General features: G+C 38.3%; 1 protein-coding gene across 2 annotated transcripts; it reads left to right on the forward strand.

Annotated features, from left to right (window-relative positions):
- Positions 1 to 9: 9 nt before the first annotated feature.
- On the forward strand, positions 10 to 13,395 carry ANKRA2 (ankyrin repeat family A member 2). Of its 2 annotated transcripts, none has more exons than XM_034959957.3 (9): positions 10 to 597; positions 2,739 to 3,144; positions 4,436 to 4,594; positions 8,080 to 8,145; positions 10,134 to 10,231; positions 10,737 to 10,862; positions 11,339 to 11,405; positions 12,243 to 12,323; positions 12,877 to 13,395. In XM_034959957.3, exons 2-9 carry the CDS (start codon positions 3,060 to 3,062, stop codon positions 12,930 to 12,932), a joined length of 738 nt encoding a protein of 245 aa, XP_034815848.1. In that variant the 5' UTR covers positions 10 to 597; positions 2,739 to 3,059; the 3' UTR covers positions 12,933 to 13,395. The 2 variants fall into 2 exon arrangements, with proteins under 2 accessions (XP_034815848.1, XP_003810525.1); XM_003810477.5 differs by having other exon boundaries at positions 46 to 597; positions 2,739 to 3,131.
- The last annotated feature ends 10,473 nt before the right edge of the window (positions 13,396 to 23,868 follow it).

Below are 23,868 nucleotides of genomic sequence, written 5' to 3' on the forward strand. Positions count from 1 at the left end.
ATGAGACTCACGCAGCCCGGCGGCGCAGAGGCGGGTCAGGTGGGCGGGGCGATCTGGAGTAGGAGGCGTGACCGGAGGGCGAAATTGGGGCTTCCTCTGCTCTGGTGACCCAGAACCGTCAACTGAAATGACCCTGTCTGTGTAGTACTGCGGCAGGATGGGCCTCGGAGCGTAAAGGCGGCAAAAATAAAAATATTAAAAAAAAGGAGAGAGGGACAAAAAAAAGAAAACCCGAAAGTTTCAGCTGCATTGCTGCGGAACGTTTTTTAGCCAGAAGGCGAAAGAAGAAATCGGAAGTGACGTCGCGGCCAAAACAAGCCCGGGCTTGGAGGCCTGTACTGAAGCTGGCCTCAGATGGGAAGGCCCGAATCGCTGTCTGCCGTCGTCGGTGGTCGCGAGACCTTGCACTCTCACCGGGTCGGCCTCCAGCCCCTGTGCCCGGGATCCGCTCGCCGCGGATGAGCGAGAGTTTCTTCCTGGGACTTTTCGGGCACAGCTGGCCGGTGGCGACAGAACGGACTTTCTTTCCTGCAAGAGTCTCCCCTCCAGCGGGAGACAGCGGGCTCCTGTCTCGGGACGCTGGGACACCTGTCGCCTGTGAGGCATCATTTATTTTCATAGCACCTTCCTCTCCTTGTAGAATAATTCCAGGATCAGGAAGAAACGAGGGGCTCCTGTTATTAGCATCCACAGGAACTAGCATAGCTGCCCACTTTATCTCCGTAGACTCTCTATCCCTTCATCCCTGGGCTCTGACAGATCGAGGTGAACCTAGCTATCGATTGCCTTACCCCCTTTTTCTCACCACCTCTTCTAAGTCCTGTTTACCCCACTCCCCTCACCCCCGCCTCCCTCTCCTGTTCTTCAAAATTTTGGCCTACCAATTAACTTTGCTTCTCCTCTCGTTAGACTGCTGTGCCAAGATAAGCGTTCATTTTCCACCCACCCCCTTCCCCTAAGCACATTTGCTATTCTCCTCTCGAAGACCTGTAATTCCATCTATAAACCCTGATTTGTAACATGGAAGCTGTTTAGAGCTGGAAAGAATATTAGAAAGGCCTATTTCAACACCTTTTTATAATAGATGAATTTCAGAAAACTTGTATTATTTATTTGTCCAGGAGTGCTCAGCTAGTTAGTAGCGATGTTGGGAGTGGAAAGCCAGGTCTAATCAGCAAATGTTAGAAATAGAAAAGAATATGGAAAAAATTGTTAAAGTTAAGATCAGAAAACATTTATGGAGCACCTGGTAGGACCAAGTACTGTTCTGTGTGCAAAAATTAGTAAGAGTGGTCCCCATCCTAGGGGAGTTTTCAATTTAGCTGTTATTTAAATGGAAATTGTCAAAAGAATGGTAAATGCTAAAATACAGATACATGCAGGGTGCTCAGAGAGCTTAGGGGAGTTGCACTTAGCCAACCGCTGGATAGGAGAAAGGGGGAGATGGTTCTTCCCTCAGGAAACACAGTTCATGTTGTCCAGTCCCTTTTAAGACGCGTGGACTAATGCATTGCACATCCATCTCCCTTTGAATCACTGAACTAATTTTCTTTTCTGGTTTCCTTCTTTTTGCCCAAATGTATTAACTTTCTTACTTCCTGCTTTTTTTTTTCCTTACTATACTATGTGTTGTTTATTCAACTCTCTCGTGGAGATTTTGGCTTTGTTTAGTGCTGCCTCATTTTAATGGTCAGAGTGATGGAGTCAGAAGAGCTGAGTAAGCCCTCATAATTCATGAGCTTCCTTTTTTTCCCCTCCTAGGTGGACATATGATTACCTGACCTGCCTACTCAAAGGATTGTTATAAAGATTAATCTTTGAAAATGTTTTTAAAATTGTAGAAGGTGGTTATCTGTAAATGTATGGTTTGGCGACCCTTGCTCCACTGCGATCCTAATGCATTTTTCTTTTAATTCCAATTCCAATTTTGAAACACCCTGCACCCTCTCAAAATTTCTAAGAGGCAATTAACCCTAACATGAAAAAATTAACTGGATGTTATTAATTTCCTTCCTGTCCCAAATGATAATGTATCTAAGACAACTATACATCTTGGAAAGCCAATCCATAATCTACCTACTTTATGTTTCATGAAAACCTACATTAAGTTGCTAATGCGTAATCTGAACAAAAATTCATAAATGTACCTTCAGTTCATCAAAACCAAAGCTTTGTAAAGCCTTTCATGGTCTAGCAATCACAGGTGTTATAGATAACAATGCCAATAAACTTGGATACAACATGAATTATCATTTCTTAAATTCAAACTAAGGGCCACCTATATAAACATAGCATATTAAAGAACTAACCTTAGGTAAGAGATTAAAGTTTATTTTCATTGTTAGCCTGATCTTTTATCCATTTGGCAATATTCAGATACAGGAAATGGGAGAAACAGTAATTAAAATGTATTGGAATTTAATGATGGAGGTGAGAATATCACTGTACAGTATTTCATTTGGTCTTTACCAGAACCCTATAAGGTTAATGGTGATATCCGTATTTTATAAATGACACGGAAGCTCAGAGGGATTGAGTAACTTCTACAGGTCACACAGCTAATTAATGGCGAAGTTTGGATTCATACCCAGGTTTCTCTACCTCTGAACATTATATTCTTTCTATTATGTGTAGGTGCTTTCAAGAGCATTGTTACAATACTTGATTGAAGATGATTATTTTGTGTGTTTTTACCTAAGTTGATAGAATACTTTTAATTTTCTAACTTTTTCTTTCAGATTTTTAAATATCCAGATTCCAAGAATACGCTGGATACTGCTCTTACAAAACCAAGAGGAAATCATGAAGAAATGTTTTAGTTATTGAAACTACAGTTGAAATCATGGCTACATCAACAAATCTGGATATTGGAGCCCAGCTGATAGTGGAAGAGTGTCCCAGCACTTATAGCCTAACTGGCATGCCAGACATTAAAATAGAACATCCACTGGACCCAAATTCAGAAGAAGGGTCAGCTCAGGGTGTTGCCATGGGAATGAAATTCATATTGCCTAACCGATTTGATATGAATGTGTGTTCTCGATTTGTGAAGTCCTTAAATGAAGAAGATAGTAAAAATATTCAAGATCAGGTTAACTCTGACCTGGAGGTGGCATCTGTCCTATTTAAAGGTTGAAAGTTATGGTATAAATATCTGCATTTGTTTTTGTTTTTGTATATTTGGGTTATTTTCCCAATCATGAGATTTTGAGTTTGGGAAGACAGTTTAGAAGTCATTTTTTAATATGATTTTCTGGAATCTCACAGAAACCAAAATTAAAATAATTTCAGATTATATAATATCTAATTTAAAGGAAGTACATGTTGATTTTTTAAAAAACTTCTTGTTTAATATTTGTTTACAAATTCCCTAATGAAGTTCTCTATTATTCCTTTTAAAATCGTAGGGCCAGGCACAGTGGCTCATGCCTGTAATCCCAGCAGTTTGGGAGGCTGAGGTGGACAGATCACTTGAGGTCAGGAGTTCAAGACCAGCCTGGCCAACATGATGAGACCTCGTCTCTACTAAAAATACAAAAATTAGCCAGGCATGGTGGCATCCGCCTGTAATCCCAGCTACTTGGGAGGCTGAGGTACAAGAATTGCTTGAACCGCAGAGGCTGTGGTTGCAGTGAGCTAAGACTGTGCCACTGTACTCCAGCCTGGGTGACAGAGTGAGACTCTGTCTCAAAAAATAAAATCATAAGAAAAAAAATCATGTTCCTTTTAGAAATGAATTAGCATAATATCCATTCCTGAATATTCCTGTTCTATGAATATTTAATGTGCATTCACTTTCTATGCTTTAATGCAGTGAAGTTTGTCATCATGCTCTAGATTTGCTTTTATAATGATACTCTGAATAATAAAACTATTCTCTTAGGATAACATCACTCAAGATTAATATATTTTCTTCCAGAACTTTCACTATGGTTATATAGACTTTTTTTTTTTTTTTTTTGAGCCAGAGCCTCTCTCTGTCACCCAGGCTGGAGTACAGTGGCAAGATCTTGGCTCACTGCAACCTCCGCCTTCTGGGTTCAAGCAATTCTCCTGCCTCAGCCTCCCGAGTAGCTGGGATTACAGGTGTGTGCCACCGTGCCTGGCTAATTTTTTGTATTTTTAGTAGAGATGGGGTTTCACCATGTTGGCCAGGCTGGTCTCGAACTCCTGACCTCAGGTGAGCCACCTGCCTTGGCCTCCCAAAGTGCTGGGGTTACAGGCATGAGCACCATGCCCAGCCTAGACTTTTTTTTTTTTTGAATAACCATTATGCAAACAAGGAAGTATGGACTTTAATGATAAAAACAATTTAGTATCACTTGATAGTTTAATTGAAGCTATTACATCTCATGTATTTCTTTTTAAATGTAGACATTGACATAGAACTCTTACTGAAATGCTTTTAATGTGTTTACATTTGTTTTTTACTTAGCTGAATGCAATATCCATACATCTCCTTCTCCGGGAATTCAAGTAAGGCATGTCTACACCCCCTCTACAACAAAGCATTTCTCACCCATAAAACAGTCAACTACTTTAACCAACAAACACAGAGGAAATGAGGTCTCTACCACACCTCTGTTAGCAAATTGTAAGTATTTGCCACTGATGTATTACTATATTCTTATTCTTAATGTAATACTTTCAAGAGTTTGACTTTAAAACGTTATTTCATTAAATGCATATTTTCTGGATAAAGAAAATGTGTTATACTACACAATGGAATACTATTCAACCTTAAAAAAGAAGGAAATTCTGTCACTTGGCGACACATGGATGAACCTGCAGGACATTATGCTAAGTGAAATAAGTCAGGCATAGAAAGACAAATACCACACGATCTCACTATATGGGACATCTGTAAAAGTAGAACTCAGTGGAAGTACACAGTAGACTGGTGTTTACCAGAGGCTGGGAGAGGGGAGTAGATGCTGAAAAGGTAGAGATACTGATCAAAGGATACAAAGTTTTAGCTAGACAGGAGGACTACTTAATGACCTATTGTACACAGTGGTGACTATAATAAATATAATGCACTGAAGGCTGGGCATGGTGGCTCAAGCCTGTAATCCCAACACTTTGGGAGGCCGAGGCTGGTGTGTCGCTTGAGCTCAGGAATTCGAGACTGGCCAGGGCAACATAGCAAGACCCTGTCTCTACTAAAACTAAAATTTCAAAAAATAAAAAATAAAAAAATTTCAAAAAATAGCCAGGTGTGGTGGTACATGCCTGTGTTCCCAGCTACTTGGGAGGCTGAGGTGAGAGGATCACTTGAATCTGGGAGGAGCAGGTTGCAATGAGCTGAGATAGCACCATTGCACTCTAGCCTGGGTGACAGAGTGAGACCCTGTCTCAAAAAAATAAAAATAAAAAATAATAATGCATTGTATTTTTCAAAATTGCTAAAAGAGTAAATTTTAAATGTTTACACCACGAAAAAATAAGTATGTGAGGTGATAGATTTGTTAATTGGCTTTAATCATTCCATAATGTAAACATATATTAAAATACCCCTTTGTACTCCATAGATATACACAATTATTATTTGTCAATTAAAAATAAATAAATGCATTATACGTAACTTTTTTGAAAGCTTAAGTGATGTCCTAGTAGTTTTAGCAGTTGTAAACTTTTTCATATATTCTTGCATTTTTAAATATTTCATGTGGGGCTAGACACGGCGGGTCACACCTGTAATCCCAGCACTCTGGGATGCTGAGGTGGGAGGATTACTTGAGTTCAGGAGTTCAAGACCAGCCTGAGCAACATAACAAGATCCCATCTCTACCAAAAAAAATTTTTTTAATTAGCTAGGTGTGGTGGCAAACACCTGTAGTCCCACATACTCAAGAGGCTAAAGCAGGAGGATCACTTGAGCCCAGGAGGTCAAGGCTGCAGTCAGCTGTGATCATGCCACTGTACCCCAGCCTGAGCAACAGAGTGAGACCATGATTCCAATCAATCAGTGATAAATAAATAGTTCATGTGTTATATTTCTCTGTTGAGAGCAAATACAGATTAAAATATTAATTATGAAAACTTAAAAGTTTTACTATAAAAATAGTGAGTTAATAAATAATAAATAGAGATTAAAAATAATAATTCTGAGCCCTTTGAAATTAAGACACTGTATTTTCATCTTCTTAGAGTTCAAGGCTTCACATTTTACTTATAAACCAGATCACTGATCAATAAATGATTTTGTAGTAAAAGCTGAGTGATTTGCATTGTAATTTTCAATGTGAATATAATATGAATATGAAATCACCTCTTTTAACACCTTGAATCCACAATTTTTTAAAGGTAGAATCATTCTAGAGGAAGTTTTTCTATTTAAAATACAAAAATATTCTATATAGTATAAGTATGTTAAAAAAAGAAAAACAGCAACTGTATTTGTGTTAGTATTTAACTGTATTTCTGTTAGTCACTGTATTTGAGAATGTAAGATAAATATATCTATATTCTAAAGCATGACAAAATCTGTTTTTTCTTTGGAAACACTAAATCCCTCCTGATTTCTGAGTCATATACTGTACCAACTGAGCTAGGAAGAATCTTCCTGTAGGACTCTTACCCCACCTGTAGGCCATTTCTGGTTTACTTAGATAAATTTGCGTAGGACACCAATTGCTTTTCCTTCTGTAGTAAGGCCATCCAATTGTATCACTGAAGTCAATGATCAAATGCTACTAATTTTTAAGAACTCTCCCTATTTGGCATTGTCTTTAAAGAAGTTGTCTTAAAATAATCCACCATAGAATTTTTGAGCTAAAAACAAATACCTAAGATCATTTGATTTACATCTCATGTTACAGACAAAAATGTTTAAACTTATCCAACATCACACAGCTAATTAGCCACAGCTAGGCTTACACTCAAGAATTTATTCTCAGGCCAGGCGCAGTGGCTCATGCCTATAATCCTAGCACTTTGGGAGGCTGAGGCTTGAGCTCAGGAGTTGAAGACCTGGGCAACATGGTAAAACCCTGTCTCTACAAAAAATACGAAAATTATCTGGACGTGGTGGCGCCCACCTGTATAGTTCCAGCTGTTTGGGGCACTGAGGCAGGAGGATCACTTGAGCCCAGAAGGTTGAGGCTGCAATGAGCTGAGATCACACCACTGCACTCAAGCCTGGGTGATAAAGTGAGACCCTGTCTCTAAATAAATAAATAAATAAATTTACTCTCAAGGCCAGTTTTTCCATTTGTGACCTCATTCCTTGTAAAAAGAAAACCCCATAGAATCTTGAAATAAAAATATTTAAGACCACAATGGGGTCAGTCAATAAAAAGACAAAAGAGTGTCTTCATGTCTTAAGACCCATCTTCCTGATAAGTTTGGATGCAGAAATAGCATTTTAAAAATTAAATATCTAAGCCATTTCTTCAGAATAGATTTCATTGATAATACCAATTTGTAGATTTTTTAAAAAGGCCGAGGCATGGTGGCTCATGCCTGTAACCCCAGCACTGTGGGAGGTCAAGGTGGGAGGATCTGCTTGAGCCCTGGAGTTCAAGGCTAGCCAGAGCAACATGACGAAACCCTGTCTCATAAAAATAAAATTGTAGATATCAGAATTACCTTAAATAAATATGAATCAATTCTCAGATACAGAATGAGTACTTGTAATTTTAGGGTACTTTTTTTTATCTGTCGCCCAGACTGGAGTGCAGTGGCACAATCTCAGTTCACTGCAACCTCTGCCTCCCTGATTCAAGTGATTCCCCAGCCTCAGCCTCCCAAGTAGCTGGGATTACAGGCGCATGCCACCACGCCCAGCTAATTTTTGTATTTTTTGTAGAGACAGGGTTTTGCCACGTTGGCCAGGCTGGTCTCGAACTCCTGACCTCAAATGATCCACCTGCCTCTGCCTCCCAAAGTGCTGAGATTACAGGCATAAGCCACTGCGCCCAGCCTTAATTTTAGGATACATTTTAAGTTATATTTTTAAAACAATAAAATTGTCGTTTTTGTTTTGGAAAAGAAAATTGGTGACACAAACACGAACCATGGGATGATGCAAGTGTACCCTATAGATAATGCATGAAGCATTTTATGATACTCTTTCAGCTTTGTCTGTTCACCAGTTGGCTGCTCAGGGAGAGATGCTCTATCTGGCTACTCGTATTGAACAAGGTAATAGCCTATTTAAAAATACTTAAACAAATTCAATAGGATTTATTAGATTTGTTATTGTTTTATTTTAATATAAGAAAGTCCTAAAGACAAAAACAAATAGTTACATAAACTCACCAGGCAGATGACCCCAATGGATAGTTAAAAAAAAAAAAAAAAAAAAGGAATATAAAGCGCAAAAGTTCCTTTACCACCGTTGCCTTTTCCCCAAAAGCAAATGTTATAAGTTTCTTACATTTTCAGTAAATTTTTTTGAAAACATTTCTATTTATGTTTCGGGTTATGTGTGAGAATGTGTATGTGCTTGTTATTTACACAAAAGGGAAAATATACACTACATTGCACCGTTTTACACTGAATACTGTGGAGAGCTTTCCATATAAGCACGTATTAAAGACCTATTTTATTCTTTTCATAGTTCCATAAGTGTGCATTTTTTTGCATGTACGTGTTCTATGTTATTTTTTTTTTTAACTGCCCCCCTTAAGTTTTAAGTTCATACTTAAAACTCAAAAGTATATCTATAGGGCAGATTCCCACAAGTAGATTTGCTGGGTCAAAGGGTATATATATATATATATATATACACGTATTTTTTTACATATGTAAATATATATTTTATATATATAACCAGATGTGTGTCCTCACACAAGAGCTAGAGTTTCTGTTTCCCCACACCCTCACTGATACAGGATATTAGTAGACTCCAAATTTTGCTAATCTGACATGTGAAAAATGTCAGAGTAGTTTCATTTACATTTTTTAAGTTATGGTCTACTGGAATTTTTTGCATGTGACCTGCCTGCTATATATTAGTATGTAAACTCTAAATTAAGGAAATTAGCTTTTGTTGTTGTTGTTGTTTATGTTGCATATATTGTTCCCCAGCTTGTCATTTTTCCTTTGACTTCCTTTATGAAGTTCTGAAAGCATAACATTTGTAAGTCATAAATTTATTTTCTTCTTTGTCACTTCTGGATTGTATATCTTGCTTAGAAAGGATTTCCCATTTCAAGATTATAAATAAATTCACTCATTCCTTATTCTAGAACTTCTGGGGTTTCCTTTTTACATTTCAATATTTAACTCATATGGAATGTGTTTTGTTGTAATGAAGTAAAGATTGAGCTGTATTTTTATTTTCATGCTTTAAAAAGTTAGCCAGTTGTCCCAAAACTGTTTATTGAATACAGGGAGTCTGATCAAAGAGTTTTATTTTGCTTAATCATGTCCTTTTTTTAAGAAAGAATCTTATATTTCTGTTTGTTTATGAATATTTGGAGGCTTCTTCAATCTACTAAATAAATTTAGGGAAAAGGCTGTGGACTTAATAACTAGTAGACAATCTAGGGAAGAAAATGGGGTTCAAGGTAGAATTGCATGGTACTGTATTTCAGACTATTCATTCACATTATATTATCTGTCATCCACATAACATTATGTTAGCAAACCACAAGAATGAGAGAAATTCACAGGCAGCAATGTTAGCTATGGAGTAGAAGATAGCTTTAATAAGATTCAGTAAGTTTATATATTTCTGTAATGCTGAGGGCTATCATATAATCTCACTTTTATTATGATCCTCCCAACTGTACGTTGAGATAAGCAAGGAATTCTGTGTATTGAAGAAATTAAGTGTCTTGCCCAGGGTCACATGGCTGGAAAGTGACAGAGCCAGGATTCAAACTGTGGTCTCCTGATTCTGGGACCAGTGTTCTCCTGACTGCCTTGTACCTGGCATTATGTCATGTCTGGTAGTTTATACTTTAAGTAATATGCTATCTGAACCCGGCTATGTACATCGAGGCATATTTTAATACACTCAGACTACAAATTACAACAACATGCAATAGGACACCAATGAAAAGTCAGCACAAAGTGAACTTTACTGAGTATTATAATCAACTCTTCGGAATGCCAGTTTTTCATAGTGATATTAAGATATGGTTGTTAAATTAGATCACAAAAATTGCTTTTCTTTTAAATAGAAAATGTTATCAATCACACGGATGAAGAAGGATTTACTCCTCTGATGTGGGCTGCAGCACACGGGCAAATAGCTGTGGTAGAGTTCCTACTTCAGAATGTAAGGAAAATGCCTCAGAAAATGTATATGTATAGTTACTTAAGTTCAGTTAAGTCTTTAGTAGAGTTTTTATATATCCAGCCAGCTAGATATAATGGTAGAGGCTACCAAAAAAAGTTTAATGCTTTTCATATTCTTGTGGAACTTGGATCTAGTTGGGAAGGCAAGACTAATCATACATGCAACAGTGAGAAATAATTTAACGCCCAGACCCCTCTACATCCCACGGGAACAGAAGTACTGTCAGCTTTGAAGGAGAAGGCTTCATGGAGGAGCTGTGACTTGACTCCAGAGTGAAAGGATAATTAGGATTGATACAGGACGGAGGAAGGCAGGCATCCAGGCAATCTCAATAAAAGCATCCATGAGTAAAAGTTTCCATTATTTCTTTATTAAGCCCAGAACATTACCAGGCCTAGTGTTGAACTATAATTATTGTTGACAGGAATAACAATATTCTTGTTTAAACTAATTGAGAAGTCTTTTATCTCTACTTCCATACCAGGGTGCTGATCCCCAACTTTTAGGAAAAGGTCGAGAAAGTGCACTGTCGTTGGCCTGTAGTAAAGGCTACACAGATATTGTCAAAATGCTGCTTGATTGTGGAGTTGATGTAAATGAATATGATTGGGTAAGTTTGTAATACTAAATTTAAAATGACTCTAGCAAGTTTTAGAATTTATTTGGTTTGGGAGAGATGCAGTAAGTTTTATTAAAGGAGAAATAGACTGAGCATGGTGGTGTACACCTGTAGTCCCAGCCACTTGGGAGGCTGAAGCGGGAGGATAGCTTGAGCCCAGAAGTTTGAGGCTGCAGTGAGCTGTGATTGCACCACTGTACTCCAGCCGGGGTGACAGAGTGAGACCCTATTTCTAAAAAATAAATAAAAGAATAAATAAAGAAGAATAATTAATTAGCTAAATACATAGAAGAAAAAGTTAATATCATAGACTCAATTATTAGTTCTTATTTAAGTATCCTTCACAAAATATTAAAATTACTTTAAATGATTGTATGTCTAATTCTAGTAAAACTTCTCACAGCAGCATTAAATTACTTGAGTCTTGCTCACCGTGAAAAACTCTGAATCACCTTTTCATTTTGCAGAATGGAGGAACACCTCTGCTTTATGCTGTACATGGAAATCATGTGAAATGTGTAAAGATGCTCTTAGGTAAGCAGATAAAAATTTAGAAAATGCCATGTGAGGACTTGATTTTATTTTTTCGACCTGGCCTCCCCTGGTACTACTCAGGAGAATCATTAACTATTGTTAAATACATGAATCTTGCTGCTCTTCACCCTTAGAGCACCTGCCACCAAAAGTTGCCCATGTGAGAAGCAGCTCCATCACATACCACACCTGCAATTGGACCTTTTATCCTTGTTGCTTTCATTTGGGGGGTCACATGTGAATCCACTATGTGGCCAGGCACAGTGGCTCAAGCCTGTAATCCCAGCACTTTGGGAGGCCGAGGTGGGTGGATCACTTGAGATCAGGAGTTCACACCAGCCTGGCCAATATGGCGAAATCCCGTCTCTACAAAAAATACAAAAATTAGCCAGGCAGGTGGGCGCCTGTAATCCGAGCTACTCAGGATGCTAAGGCAGGAGAATTGCTTGAACCCCAGGGGCAGAGGTTGCAATGAGCCGAGACTGCGCCTCTGCATTCCAGCCTGGGCGACAGAGCAAGGCTCTGTCAAAAAAAAAAAAGAAGAAAAGAAAATGAATTCACTATTGTTCTCTTTCTACAGTGTCTTTATGCATGAGCTTTATCTTTAATTGTGTATGAGTTTCAGCTGCTCTAGAGGATGCTGTTTGTTTGAAGTGTCTTCCCTCCAATCCACTAAAGTAAATTCTAAGTACCCCATGCACTCTGTACTTTGTCAGACTATCCTAAAAACATTCTCCAAACTGAAAAATCTCTCCAGCTATTTTTACATGAGCCAATAACAGACAAACATATCTGCATTTTCATTTCATTTATGTAGTTTTTTCTATTTTGGTATAGAAAGTGGGGCTGATCCAACAATTGAAACTGACTCTGGATATAATTCTATGGATCTAGCTGTAGCCCTAGGCTATAGAAGTGGTAAGTATGTTAGAACTCCTGTGTCCTATCTTAGTAAAGCTCTGTAAATAGTATAAGACAGTACTCCAAACCATCTTTATCACTGTAATCCTAAAACATGTTATCCCAACTCCTGACATACACTTTTAACTTTGGGAAAAGTCCACAAATTCCTATAAAGTCTAGAAATGAGTTTGTTACTATACTTTTCACCAACCCAAATAATTGGTTACTGGAGGATAAGTGCATACCTGTTTATCAGATTTATTTCATATTTTGATAGCAAACTATTTATAGGGAAACCTTAGGATAACCTTGTATTCTGGACTCTCCTTCAGTTTCAAAAATAAAGAAACAAAGACACAACGTCCAGTAACTTGGACAGTTACTCAGTGACAGACTAAGTTTCAAGTTTTTTAAAGTATTGCATTGTATTATTGCCCTCAGACTATGTATGTATCCTGCTTAGAAATAACTTTATTTTAGGAAAATATTAGGGATAAGTTAAATTTGATAGTTTTAGAAGAAATTTTATAGTCACTGTGCTGTAATCTTGATTACCTATCTGTTCTAGTTCAACAGGTTATTGAGTCACATTTGTTGAAGCTGCTTCAAAATATCAAGGAGTAGACACAGTCATCAGAAAATGTCTGCCCTTTTGTTTACTTCTTGGTCCTTATAAATGATAGTTTTTGTTTACTTATAAATTTTTACCTCAGTTGCAATATTTACTGGTTTTTAGCAGGTTTTAATAAATATTTCTCTGAGTAATTCACTGGTTTATAATAAATTTAATACTCTTTTTATAACTATGTTTTACTGTATATTTAAAATTATAAATTAATGTTTCATGGCATGTAAATTTTTATGGTACAGATAGTTATCATCAGTCTTTGTATCAAGTGCTGTAATTTGACATTTTCAGAAATTATTCTACCCTAGTCATCTTCACTCGTGTATTAAGTCATTCACTTTATATAGGGTTTGCTATAAATCCCTAGAAAAAAAATTGTTCTTATTGTTGAATTAAAAAGTGCACAGTGTGATTGTTTACAAAATGATATTATAAATAAATAAAATACTTTTTCTGTCAGTTTGCATACTACTTTTTTAAGTATATAAGATTATTAAAGATTTCTTTCAGATTTTTAATTTCACCCTTCTGTCCTGCCATAACACTTCATTAGATCAAACAATATATGTAATTAAAATAAGCTGAATCTAAGTCAATCAACAAAAACATTGTCATTTCTAGAAGTATATTTAGAATATTTTTCTCTTTTAAGGAAGTTTTTCAGTAGGAAAAGACCTCTGTGAAGAGAAGTCAATTTTTCAATATAAGTGAGATATTCTGTAATGGCACAAAGGGAGCACTATGAATCCGTGTTTCCCAGAAGCCATGAAGAAAGAGCCATGGGTTAGAAGTTGATTGGACCACTGAGTGTAGGACTTGACTTAAATCACTTCACCTGGAAAATAGGATGTTTTGTCAGTTATGGTACTTGGTTGTAAGCCACATAAACTTGGTCTAGCTAATATAAACAGAATGGAAGGGAAAGCTGAAGAAGCAGGCAGTCCCAAGGAATGAAAGGCAGCTAAGGATTTCAGTCAGGAAACCATGGCCAGGCATTTCGGATGCTGTTACTATGATGTTTAGCTTTAAACCCCTTTTTTGTCATTCTGCCCAGATTTACATTCCCAAGAGGCAGAACTCTGTTAAGCGTGGGGAAGGGATGGCTGATTAACAATATCCAGCATTGCCCCCAGACCACAGAGAATGTGTCAGGCAAAGTCTGCCTAAAGGAAAAGCGGGGGAAAGACAAACCATCGATGTTTACATCAAATGCAATTTAAATAGTATGTGAGGCTGGGAGCAGTGGCTCACACCTGTAATCCTAACACTTTGGGAGGCTGAGGCAGGATCACTTGAGGTCAGGTGTTCGAGACCAGCCTGGCCAACATGGCATTACCCCACCTCTACTAAAAAAAAAAAAAAAAATTAGCTGCGCGTGGTGGCACATGCCTGTAATCCCAGCTACTCAGGAGGTTGAGGCAGGAGAATTGCTTGAACCCAGGAGACAGAGATTGCAGTGAGCCAAGATTGCACCACTGCACTCCAGCCTGGGTGACAGAGTGAGACTAAATAAATAAATAGTATGTGAAAATAGTACTAATGTCTCACCCACTGTCTGTAAGACATATACTTTAAATTGATTTTCTAGCACTGTTGGTGGGTTAACCTAAAACCATTTACCCTTCCATTTTGTTCCTTTTCTTGCTGATGGTACTCATCCATGAAGTGTTGGTTCCTGTTCAGATTATACAGTAACAACATCCAGTGATCCATTTGGGCACATCACTCTGAGTATTGCTTGCAAGTGCTTTCCCCACTGAAGAGCAACGAAACAATCTCTGCCAGAATTTACTAGCATAACCATTTCACCCCCAGTGTGACTCAAGATTGACAATCAACGATCTCAGAATTATCAGGCCTGGCTGGGGGCTGCACCGTCGGCTTCCCTGGCTCTGAGGCTTCAGACTTGGACTGAGCCACGCTGCCAGCTTCTCTGGTTCTCCAGCTTACAGTCGGCATGTGGTGGGACTTCTCCACCTCTGTGATTGTGTGAGCCATTTCCTCCTAATAAATGCCCTTCCACATATCCCACTGGTTCTATCTCTCTGGAGAAGCCTGACTAATATAGCATGTAATTCTCGATTGCTTTAAGGTTGTTTATAAACAAACATTAAAATAACAAAACAGAAACAAAAAAGACTAATAAATCGAATTCTCTGTCAAATCTCACCCAACAAAGAACAGGTCTCCCTTATTCATCCAACTGAGATAACCAAATAGACCATAAAAGCAAGTCCCCAATCATTGTTTTGTTGCTACCAGTAGGGAGTAAGTTACTGAAGGTGTACAAACCAGAAACAAAAACAAATATTAATACATAAATTCAGTAGAAAGGGCAAAAGAACTAGAGAATCGGAAAGTTCAAGTTCTGTCACCACTGAAGATGTACAAACCAGAAACAAAAACAAATATTAATACATAAAATCAGTAGAAAGGGCAAAAGAACTAGAGAGTCGGAAAGTTCAAGTTCTGTCACCACCCAGGATTCACTTCAGAAGTCAAGAAAAGATGAGCAGGCAAATCAGTTTCTTGGGCTCTGCCAGGCTAATCTTCTCAAACATCTCAGTACATGACCTTCAAAAATGATCACATGTAATTTCCAAAAGGTCACAAGACATGACTCTCATACACATAAACACAGGACAAGGACTTTATTCAACTCATTAATTAATGAGGAAAACAATAAAATGAAAACTGACTCCAAGAGCATTTGAGAAGCTGGGTAATTCTTGGCAACATTAAGATTACTAGGTTGAAGGTTGCACATTTATTTATTATGTTCAATACTTTGGTTCTTAGTTCTTAAAGAATCAAGAAGTTGTGTAATCTTTTAAAAATATCTTGCAGGTAAAGAAAAAAGAGTGTTTACAACTTTTTTTTACAGCACATGTATTTAAATCATTGCTATAATAAAGTTAAGTTCATTATTTAGGAATATAAAAACTTGTAGTTCTATGATAGATTGCATTTATTAAAAATGTTTCATTGGAGCACATAGAAATATGGCCAGGAAGGACTTGAGAACAGTTTGATCCATTGCTTTTAGACAGGACTGGGTTTTGCTGCCCAATTATATACAATAATAGTTTTTCTTACAATGTAAGCTGGCCCCAGTCTTGTCTTGATATTAATATATGAAATTTTTATAATTGTCTCATTTAGAAACATCCATATTTTTCTGCTTTTCCTATTGCCATTTTTTATTTGTGCATGAATTGATTATTGAGAAAATGTAGCAGTTTGCATATTTAAAAATTAATCATTTTGCATTTTACATTTAAATATGCTAACATCACTGTCGTAGAATTCCCAAATTTCATTTGTAGATATTGAGCTAAGGGCTAATGTCAGGAGCTGATTTTTAATGATAAAGCTGCAGATGGGCTACATAAAAGCCAAATTAGTCCTACAATCAGGTATTATGTTTTTAAACCAAGTTGAGTGAATTGATAGTGGACTTGGGAAATCTTCCCCAGCAGAATCTAGATGAGTGGCACAGAATTGAAATCTCTTTCTTTCCCACCATTTCCCTTTAAGTGCTCTGTTCCTTTGTAAACAGTTAAAGATTTGAAAGAGAATCTGATATTCCCAAGGCATTAGGAAGAAAGGATTTAATCCCTTCAATTTGGGGCTTAATCCTGTTAAAGAAAATGTAAGTGAAAATGGAAGGCTGGAGAGAATGATTGCTTTTTGTACAGTTAAATAAGGTCACAATATTCTTATGTACTTTGTTTTACAACTGTGTTTACATTTTTTCAAATGTCTGGTCACTTAGCAAAGTTATTTACTATTTACTGTGTACATAGAAAGCTTTATTATGTGTGGTGTATCTAATTTTTTTTTTGCTGAAATACATTATGGTCAATCAAGCCAACCTTGCATGTACAGAATTTTTTTTTTCCAAATAAATTAGTTGTTTTCTTATTTTTTTGGTTTAGTATGTTGAAATAAACTATTGTAGCTTCATCATTTTGTACACTTCCTTTTTGAGGAAGATTTCTTTATAAGTGCAAGGGCTACCCTAATAAAGGAATGTATCTGTGTCTGCAAAAAGAAAAAGAAAAAGAAAAAAGATTACAGGGTTGACTACAAACCTAGCTAATATTCAACAGGGATATAAACTACCATTTGGGTGCAAAACAAATTATTTGCTTCTTTACCAGACAAAAATCTTCAAATTAACATGCGACTTCATTAATTCTGAGACTTTGAATAAATAGTAAAGACAGGGCCAGGCGCGGTGGCTCATGCCAGTAATTCCAGCACTTTGGGAGGCCGAGGCAGGTGGATCACTTGAGGTCAGGAGTTTGAGACCAGCCTGGCCAACATGGCAAAACCCCATCTCTACTAAAAATACAAAAATTAGCCAGGCGTGGTGGCGCACGCCTTTAATCCCAGCTACTTGGAAGGCTGAGGCAGGAGAACCAATCAAACCTGGGAGACAAAGCTTGCGGTGAGTCGAGACTGCGCCACTGCACTCCAGCCTGGATGACAGAGTGAGACTCTGTCTCAAAAAAAAAAAAAAAAAGAATTAAATTACATTTTTCTAGATAGTGTCTTTGGGTGGCCTTTGTCCCTTATGACATGGAAAGGACATGTCACCAAGACCTTTAACTACTTCAGTGAAAGCCAGGCTGGGGTTAAAGTAATTACCCTTGTAATTAATCTCCCTTCTTTCACGACCTGAGAGGTATAGTAACGCAGGTGTCCTGAAGTGTTGGTGACAACGCTTTTCTTACATCACCCTGCTGACTAGACGATGAAATTCACTCCAGAGTTACCTACAGCAAAAGAAGCTACAAGCTGCAAATATGAGTGAAAAGGTTAATATTTTTAATATTCTTGATCTTTACAAAAGCATGCCAATAGCTTAGATAAATGTATATATTTTTAGGGAAATTATAATGGATGATTTTTAACCATTAAAAGGTAAAGATTTTAAAAGTTTGTAGCTTTGAAATTTTCTCTAAAATGTAAGTTAGCCTGCTAATTTTTAGAAAATACTCTTTTAAGATTTTATTACCATATCTTTTTATCTTTATACGTACAAAAAGTTAAATTTTGAAATCCTTTTGTTAGAACAAACTGGTTATAACCAATTGGATACATATACATACACTATATATATCTAAATGTTTTGTGCAAGTTACATCATTGAATATTTATATTTCTATTAAGTGGGATTGTATTCATAGCTGTTAAATGATTTGTTGTGTAATGAATAAAATGTTTGCAAATATAAGAGTTATAAACTAAATAAAAATAGAATAAGGCCAGGTGCAGTGGCTCACACCTGTAATCCTAGCACTTTCAGAGGCTGAGGTGGGAGATCACTTGTGGTCAAGAGTTCAAATCTAGCCTGGACAACATAGAAAGACCTTGTCTCTACAAAAACTAAAAAAAATTAGCCAGGCGCAGTGGCTCACGCCTGTAATCCTAGCACTTTGGGAAGCCGAGGCAGGCGGATCACAAGGTCAGGAGATCGAGACCATCCTGGCTAACACGGTGAAACCCCGTCTCTACTAAAAAAATACAAACAAATTAGCCGGGCGTGGTGGTGGGCTCCTGTAGTCCCAGCTATTCCGGAGGCTGAGGCAGGAGATTGGCGTGAACCCGGGAGGCGGAGCTTGCAGTGAGCCGAGATCGCGAGACTGCACTCCAGGCTGGGCAACAGAGTGAGACTCCGTCTAAAAAAAAAAAAAAAAAAAAGTAGCTGGATGTGGTAGAACACGCCTGTAGTCCCAGCTACTTGGGAGGCTGAGGTGGAAGGATCACTTGAGCCCAGGAGTTCAAAGCTGCAGTGAATTATGACCACACCACTGCACTCCAGCCTAGGTGACAGAGTGAGAATTGGCCATTTGAAAAAAAAAGAATGAAGGGCAAGACAGACTCTGGCTATTATAAAGTTCTTAAATTAATTAATTGTTTTTACTCTTTAGTATTTTCTGTGACCAGTTCTCATATTTACATATCTACTGAGAGCTTTAAAAGTTATCACCTTACTCCTTTGTAGTAGATACTACCAATAAAATTCAAACTAGTAGCAGTAACTTTCTACATTGTTTATTGTCTAGAAACTTTTACCATATGTGTATGTTGGTTTTATAATAAAAATAACACTAAAGATATGAAAAAGAACTATAGCATGATTGAAATATTTCTAGGTGTGCATTTAAACAGGAAATACAACCATTTAAGAAAAGAGGTGCATTTTGCAAAGAGAATTGTGTGACTCTTCTTCGATTAAAGTAAACTTCGAAGGTTTATTCTGTCTTTCGTATACATTTTCCTCTTCAGATAGTAAAGCCCTTCCTGTTGGAGTAAAAGCCGTGTGCTACCAATTGCTTGCACAGGAATGCGATCCACATGCATTATGCCATGTCGCTACCTGGAAGCAAGAAGCTATTGCTGGGGATTTTATGCTCTATGGAATTGAAATTCAAATCAGATCCATAATTATTACACTGGAAATAGACTGTTGCACACTCATTGCCTACTGAGTTCTCCTCTCTGTAGAGTTCAGGCCACTGTGTGATACGTTTGCCCCACATTTTATTTTTTATTCATAAATTCAGTGAAATTGTTCTCAATTTGACAGTTTCCAAATGTCAGTTGTTTTCCAAAGTGACAAATTAACTCATGTTACTTTATTTAAAAATTTTAAAGCGGCGGATCACAAGGTCAGGAGATGGAGATCATCCTGGCTAACATGGTGAAACCCCGTCTCTACTAAAAATACAAAAAATTAGCCAGGCGTGGTGGCGGGCGCCTGTAATCCCAGCTACTCGGAAGGCTGAGGCAGGAGAATGGCGTGAACCCGGGAGGCGGAGCTTGCAGTGAGCCGAGATCGCGCCACTGCACTCCAGCTTGGGTGACAGAGCAAGACTCTGTCTCCAAAAAAAAAAAAAAAAAATTAAAGCACGTTAAATGTTTAGGTGTTTGTTATTTCCCCTCTTCACATCCATGAGTATGGGTTGTAGTTGGATATATTACATCTCCTACAATCAATTTATGGAGAGCATTATAAATACATTCTTGGTGCTCAGTTGACCTATTCACCATCTCTTCTGCAAAAGGTTAATGTTGGAAACAGGCAATTTCCCCTAAAAGTCATGCAATCCTTCAGCAAATGTTTATGGAGCGTGTACTCTGTGCAAGAGACTGGGCTGGGCCCTGGGGACACTGGAGACCAACACAGCATTGTTCCCTGCCCTGCTCAGAATGATCTCCCCTCAATCCATACATCCTGGGGACAAGTTAAAAATGTCATGCATTAACCAAGGTATGTTTGCATTTGTAATATGCCTATTACAGGTTTCTTCTATGCTAATTGTTCTGCTGTATCAACATCAATTGATTCAACAGAAGCCTCTTATCTCCTGAGAATGAGAGGACTGAAGACCTTACAGTGATGGAAGAAAGTTCCACTCCAAGGGGAATTGGTTCTCTGCCTAGGATGTTCAGTGGAATCATCTGGAGAGGTTTGAAAATACTGAAGCCAGGCCTTATCTCCAGATGGTCTGATTTGATCAGCCTGGGCTGCCACATGGGGACTTACAATCCCTTCTCAGTTGATTCTAATGTACATCAAGGCTGGGAACCCCTGCTCTAGCGGCAATTATCTCCTGGCAGGTGGACAAGCCACATTCTCACACTTGCCTCTTGCATTGCCATCCTGTCTATGAAAGAACTTAGTCATTTATCCTTTGTCTCTGGCCTGCTGGCGCTTGCTACGATGCTTTTGTAAAGATGAACATGTTCCCCTTTAAGCCTACATGACAAAACAAGAAATTCTGAAACAGTAATTTTACCGTGAGTTACTAATTCACCTTTTTTACTCAATGAATTGCTTGTTGTGGTTGAGCATCCTTTATGAATCTGTGTGTGAAAGAGAGCCCACTTCAGATGTCACGTGACTGTTTGCTTCCCTTGTTTATCTTCTGGATAAAAAACGAGTCCTGAACATCCAGTACAGCAGTCTGTACCAACAAACGCTTAAGAGCTTGTCTCGTGATTCCTTTGTTCTAGGATTTCCTTGAACATTGGACACCAGTGTTGACTGAAGCACCGCCCTTCCAGAACTCATGCCAGCTCACAGAGTCTATCCACAAGGCCAGGTAACCCCTCCTCCATGATGCATGTCTGTTATGAAATCTCTCTCCTCTTACTTGCATGTCCTGGTGTTAAACCTCTGCCAAGGAGACTGTCAGCAACAATGAGGTCAATTGCTTGCACCCCTCTCTCAGTGAGCCCCTGCCTTGAAGGTCTCTCAGCTATTTCAGGAACAGGTTGTAGGTATTTAAGGAAGAGCCTGCCTAACCAATTGAGCCAGAGATTGGCCTTGCTGCCCTCTAAAAAGAATAAGCCATTCTCCTTGTGCCATTCTAGATTCTTCTTTGAAAGATAATGTTGCCATACCTACAATGATGAGATGCTATACGGTCCTCCCAAAGACAGCATTGTATACTTGGTCAGCTTTGACACAGCATCCTATCTGGGGAGAAATCCAATGCATCAATCCGTGTCTTATGTGAAAAAGTCCATCCGGGCATGGTTGCATTCCCCAGTCTTCTTTTCTGCAATAAACAATGAGATTCCAGGGAGGAAATGGGATGCAGTTCAGCTCTCTTTGGTGGGTCCAGTCTTAGGTTGATAAGGGTATATCAGAGGAGAGCCTTTTGCAACATCTGCTGACCTTCAAGAGTCTTAAATTTAAAATATCAGCATGTCAGAGTGCCACAGAAATTCCCTGGGCTCCTTCACTATAGTTTACTGTTTCATATAATATGGTAATGAGCTCTTATGTACATGTTTGTGCACTCATGGGAATTTATCTGTGAGATAAATTTCTAGTAGTGGAATTGCCTGATCACAGGATATATTTACCTAAAATCTTGGTAGATATTGCCAATTGCCTTCCAATTTATTACCCCCAACCCCCAGCTCCTGCCAGTACTGAGTATGTGTTTGCCCTTTGTTCACCAACCTGTATGGTTTCTCACTTTTTGATCTTCATCATTCCAATTATTAACAATGGTAGCCTATTTCCATTTTAATGTACAATTCTTTAATCACAAACAAGATAGAACAGTTTTCACATATTTATTAGCCATTTCTTTTTAAGTGTTTTTGTTCTTTGCTTTCTATTAGGTTATTATCATTTTTCTTAATTTTAAAAATTCTTTGTATACCATGAAAATTATATACTAAGAAATACTTTTTTATGCTAAGGAATATTTTAATACTTACATACTGAGATACTAAGGACTATTTAGTTGCAAGTGTTTTTTTCAGTCCATCAATGAGAGATCATTCAATTACAAGAGATAGAACTCAACTCATTTAAACAACAAATGAGCCTAGTGTGGTGGCTCACTCCTGTAATCTCACCACTTTGGGAGGCAAGGCAGGAAGATCACTTGAGTCCAGCAGTTCAAGACCAGCCTGGGCAACATAGTGAGACCTCTGTATCCACAAAAAATTTTTTTTTGTTTGTGCTTTGTTTTTGTGTTTTGAGATGGAGTTTCACTCTTGTTGCCCAGGCTGGAGTGCAATGGCATGATCTCGGCTCAGGCTCACTGCAACCTCTGCCTCCCAGGTTCAAGCGATTCTCCTGGCTCAGCCTCCCCAGTAGTTGGGATTACAGGCACCTGCCACCATGGCCGGCTAATTTTGTATTTTCAGTAGAGACAGCGTTTCACCATATTGGTCAGGCTGGTCTCAAACTCCTGACCTCAGAAGATCCACCTGCCTTGGCCTCCAAAGTGCTGGGATTACAGGCATGAGCCACCGCACCAGGCCTAAAAATGGTTTTAAATTAGTCAGGCATGGTGGCATGCGCCTGTAGTCCCAGCTACTCGGTAGGCTGAGGTGGGAGGATTGTTTGAGCCCAGGAAGCTGAGGCTGCAGTGAGCTGTATTCCTGCCACTGCACTCCAGCCTGGGCAACAGAGCAAGACCTTGTCTCAAAAATAAATAAATAATAAAGGACATTTATTGGCTCACAAAATTAAAAAGTGATTACAATGTTAGGTGAGACCTGATCTAGCAACTGAAAGATCTCATTTCTTTATTTCCCTGTCTTCTGCTTTCCACATGGTTGGCTTCATCCATCATCTCCAGCAACTGCAAGACCTCACTCTCACTCTATGCTTTCCAGAGAGAGAGAGAGAGAGATTCTCTCTTCTGGGGGCTCCTGCCAAAGTCCAGGATTTTTTTCTTTCTTTATCTCTGTCTCTGCCTCTCTGTCTCTGTCTCTCTCTCTCTCTCTCTCTCTCTCTCACACACACACACACACACACGCTGACATGATCATATGCCCATCCCTGATCTAATCAGTTTGCTCAAGGGGGGGCATGCTAATTAGTTTAAGTCAATTAGAATCCGCCCCCTACCCAAAGTATATAAATGAGAATAGGGAATTAAAAATTCCCCCAAGAAAGATGAGCTTCTATGAATAACTTCAGGATCAGGGGGTTATGAACATCCGTTGTATAAGAGGAGACCAGTACAGCCTCAGAGTCCCTTATGAGTTTACCAAGTCATAGATTTCCTTAAGGCCTGCCTGAGCTTTTGGACTCAATTCCAGCAAATGGAATTCTGTGGCTTGAAAAGGCAAGTCCTCCTAACTGCACACAATAGAGAAAAGAGCTACTGATGCCAGCAGGAAAGATGAAATGCTAGCCCTAATTTTTAAAATTTTCATTAAATTTGGAGGCTAAAATATTTACAAAAATGCGATCCTGTTTTATATTTAGTAACCATAACAGTTTCCTTGTGAGGTTGTCTGTAAAAAGTCCTTTTCCAAGATTATCTGGCTTTCGAAGTTTGATATAATTTCTGCAAAATAAGATTCTAATCTCTAAAAACCTTGAATGCCAACTGGTAGTCATGGATAACTCTATTCAAACTGAGATTCGTAATTTTAGAAGTA

This window comes from Pan paniscus, chromosome 4 (genome assembly GCF_029289425.2).
Source record: "Pan paniscus chromosome 4, NHGRI_mPanPan1-v2.0_pri, whole genome shotgun sequence".
NCBI lineage: Eukaryota > Metazoa > Chordata > Mammalia > Primates > Hominidae > Pan > Pan paniscus.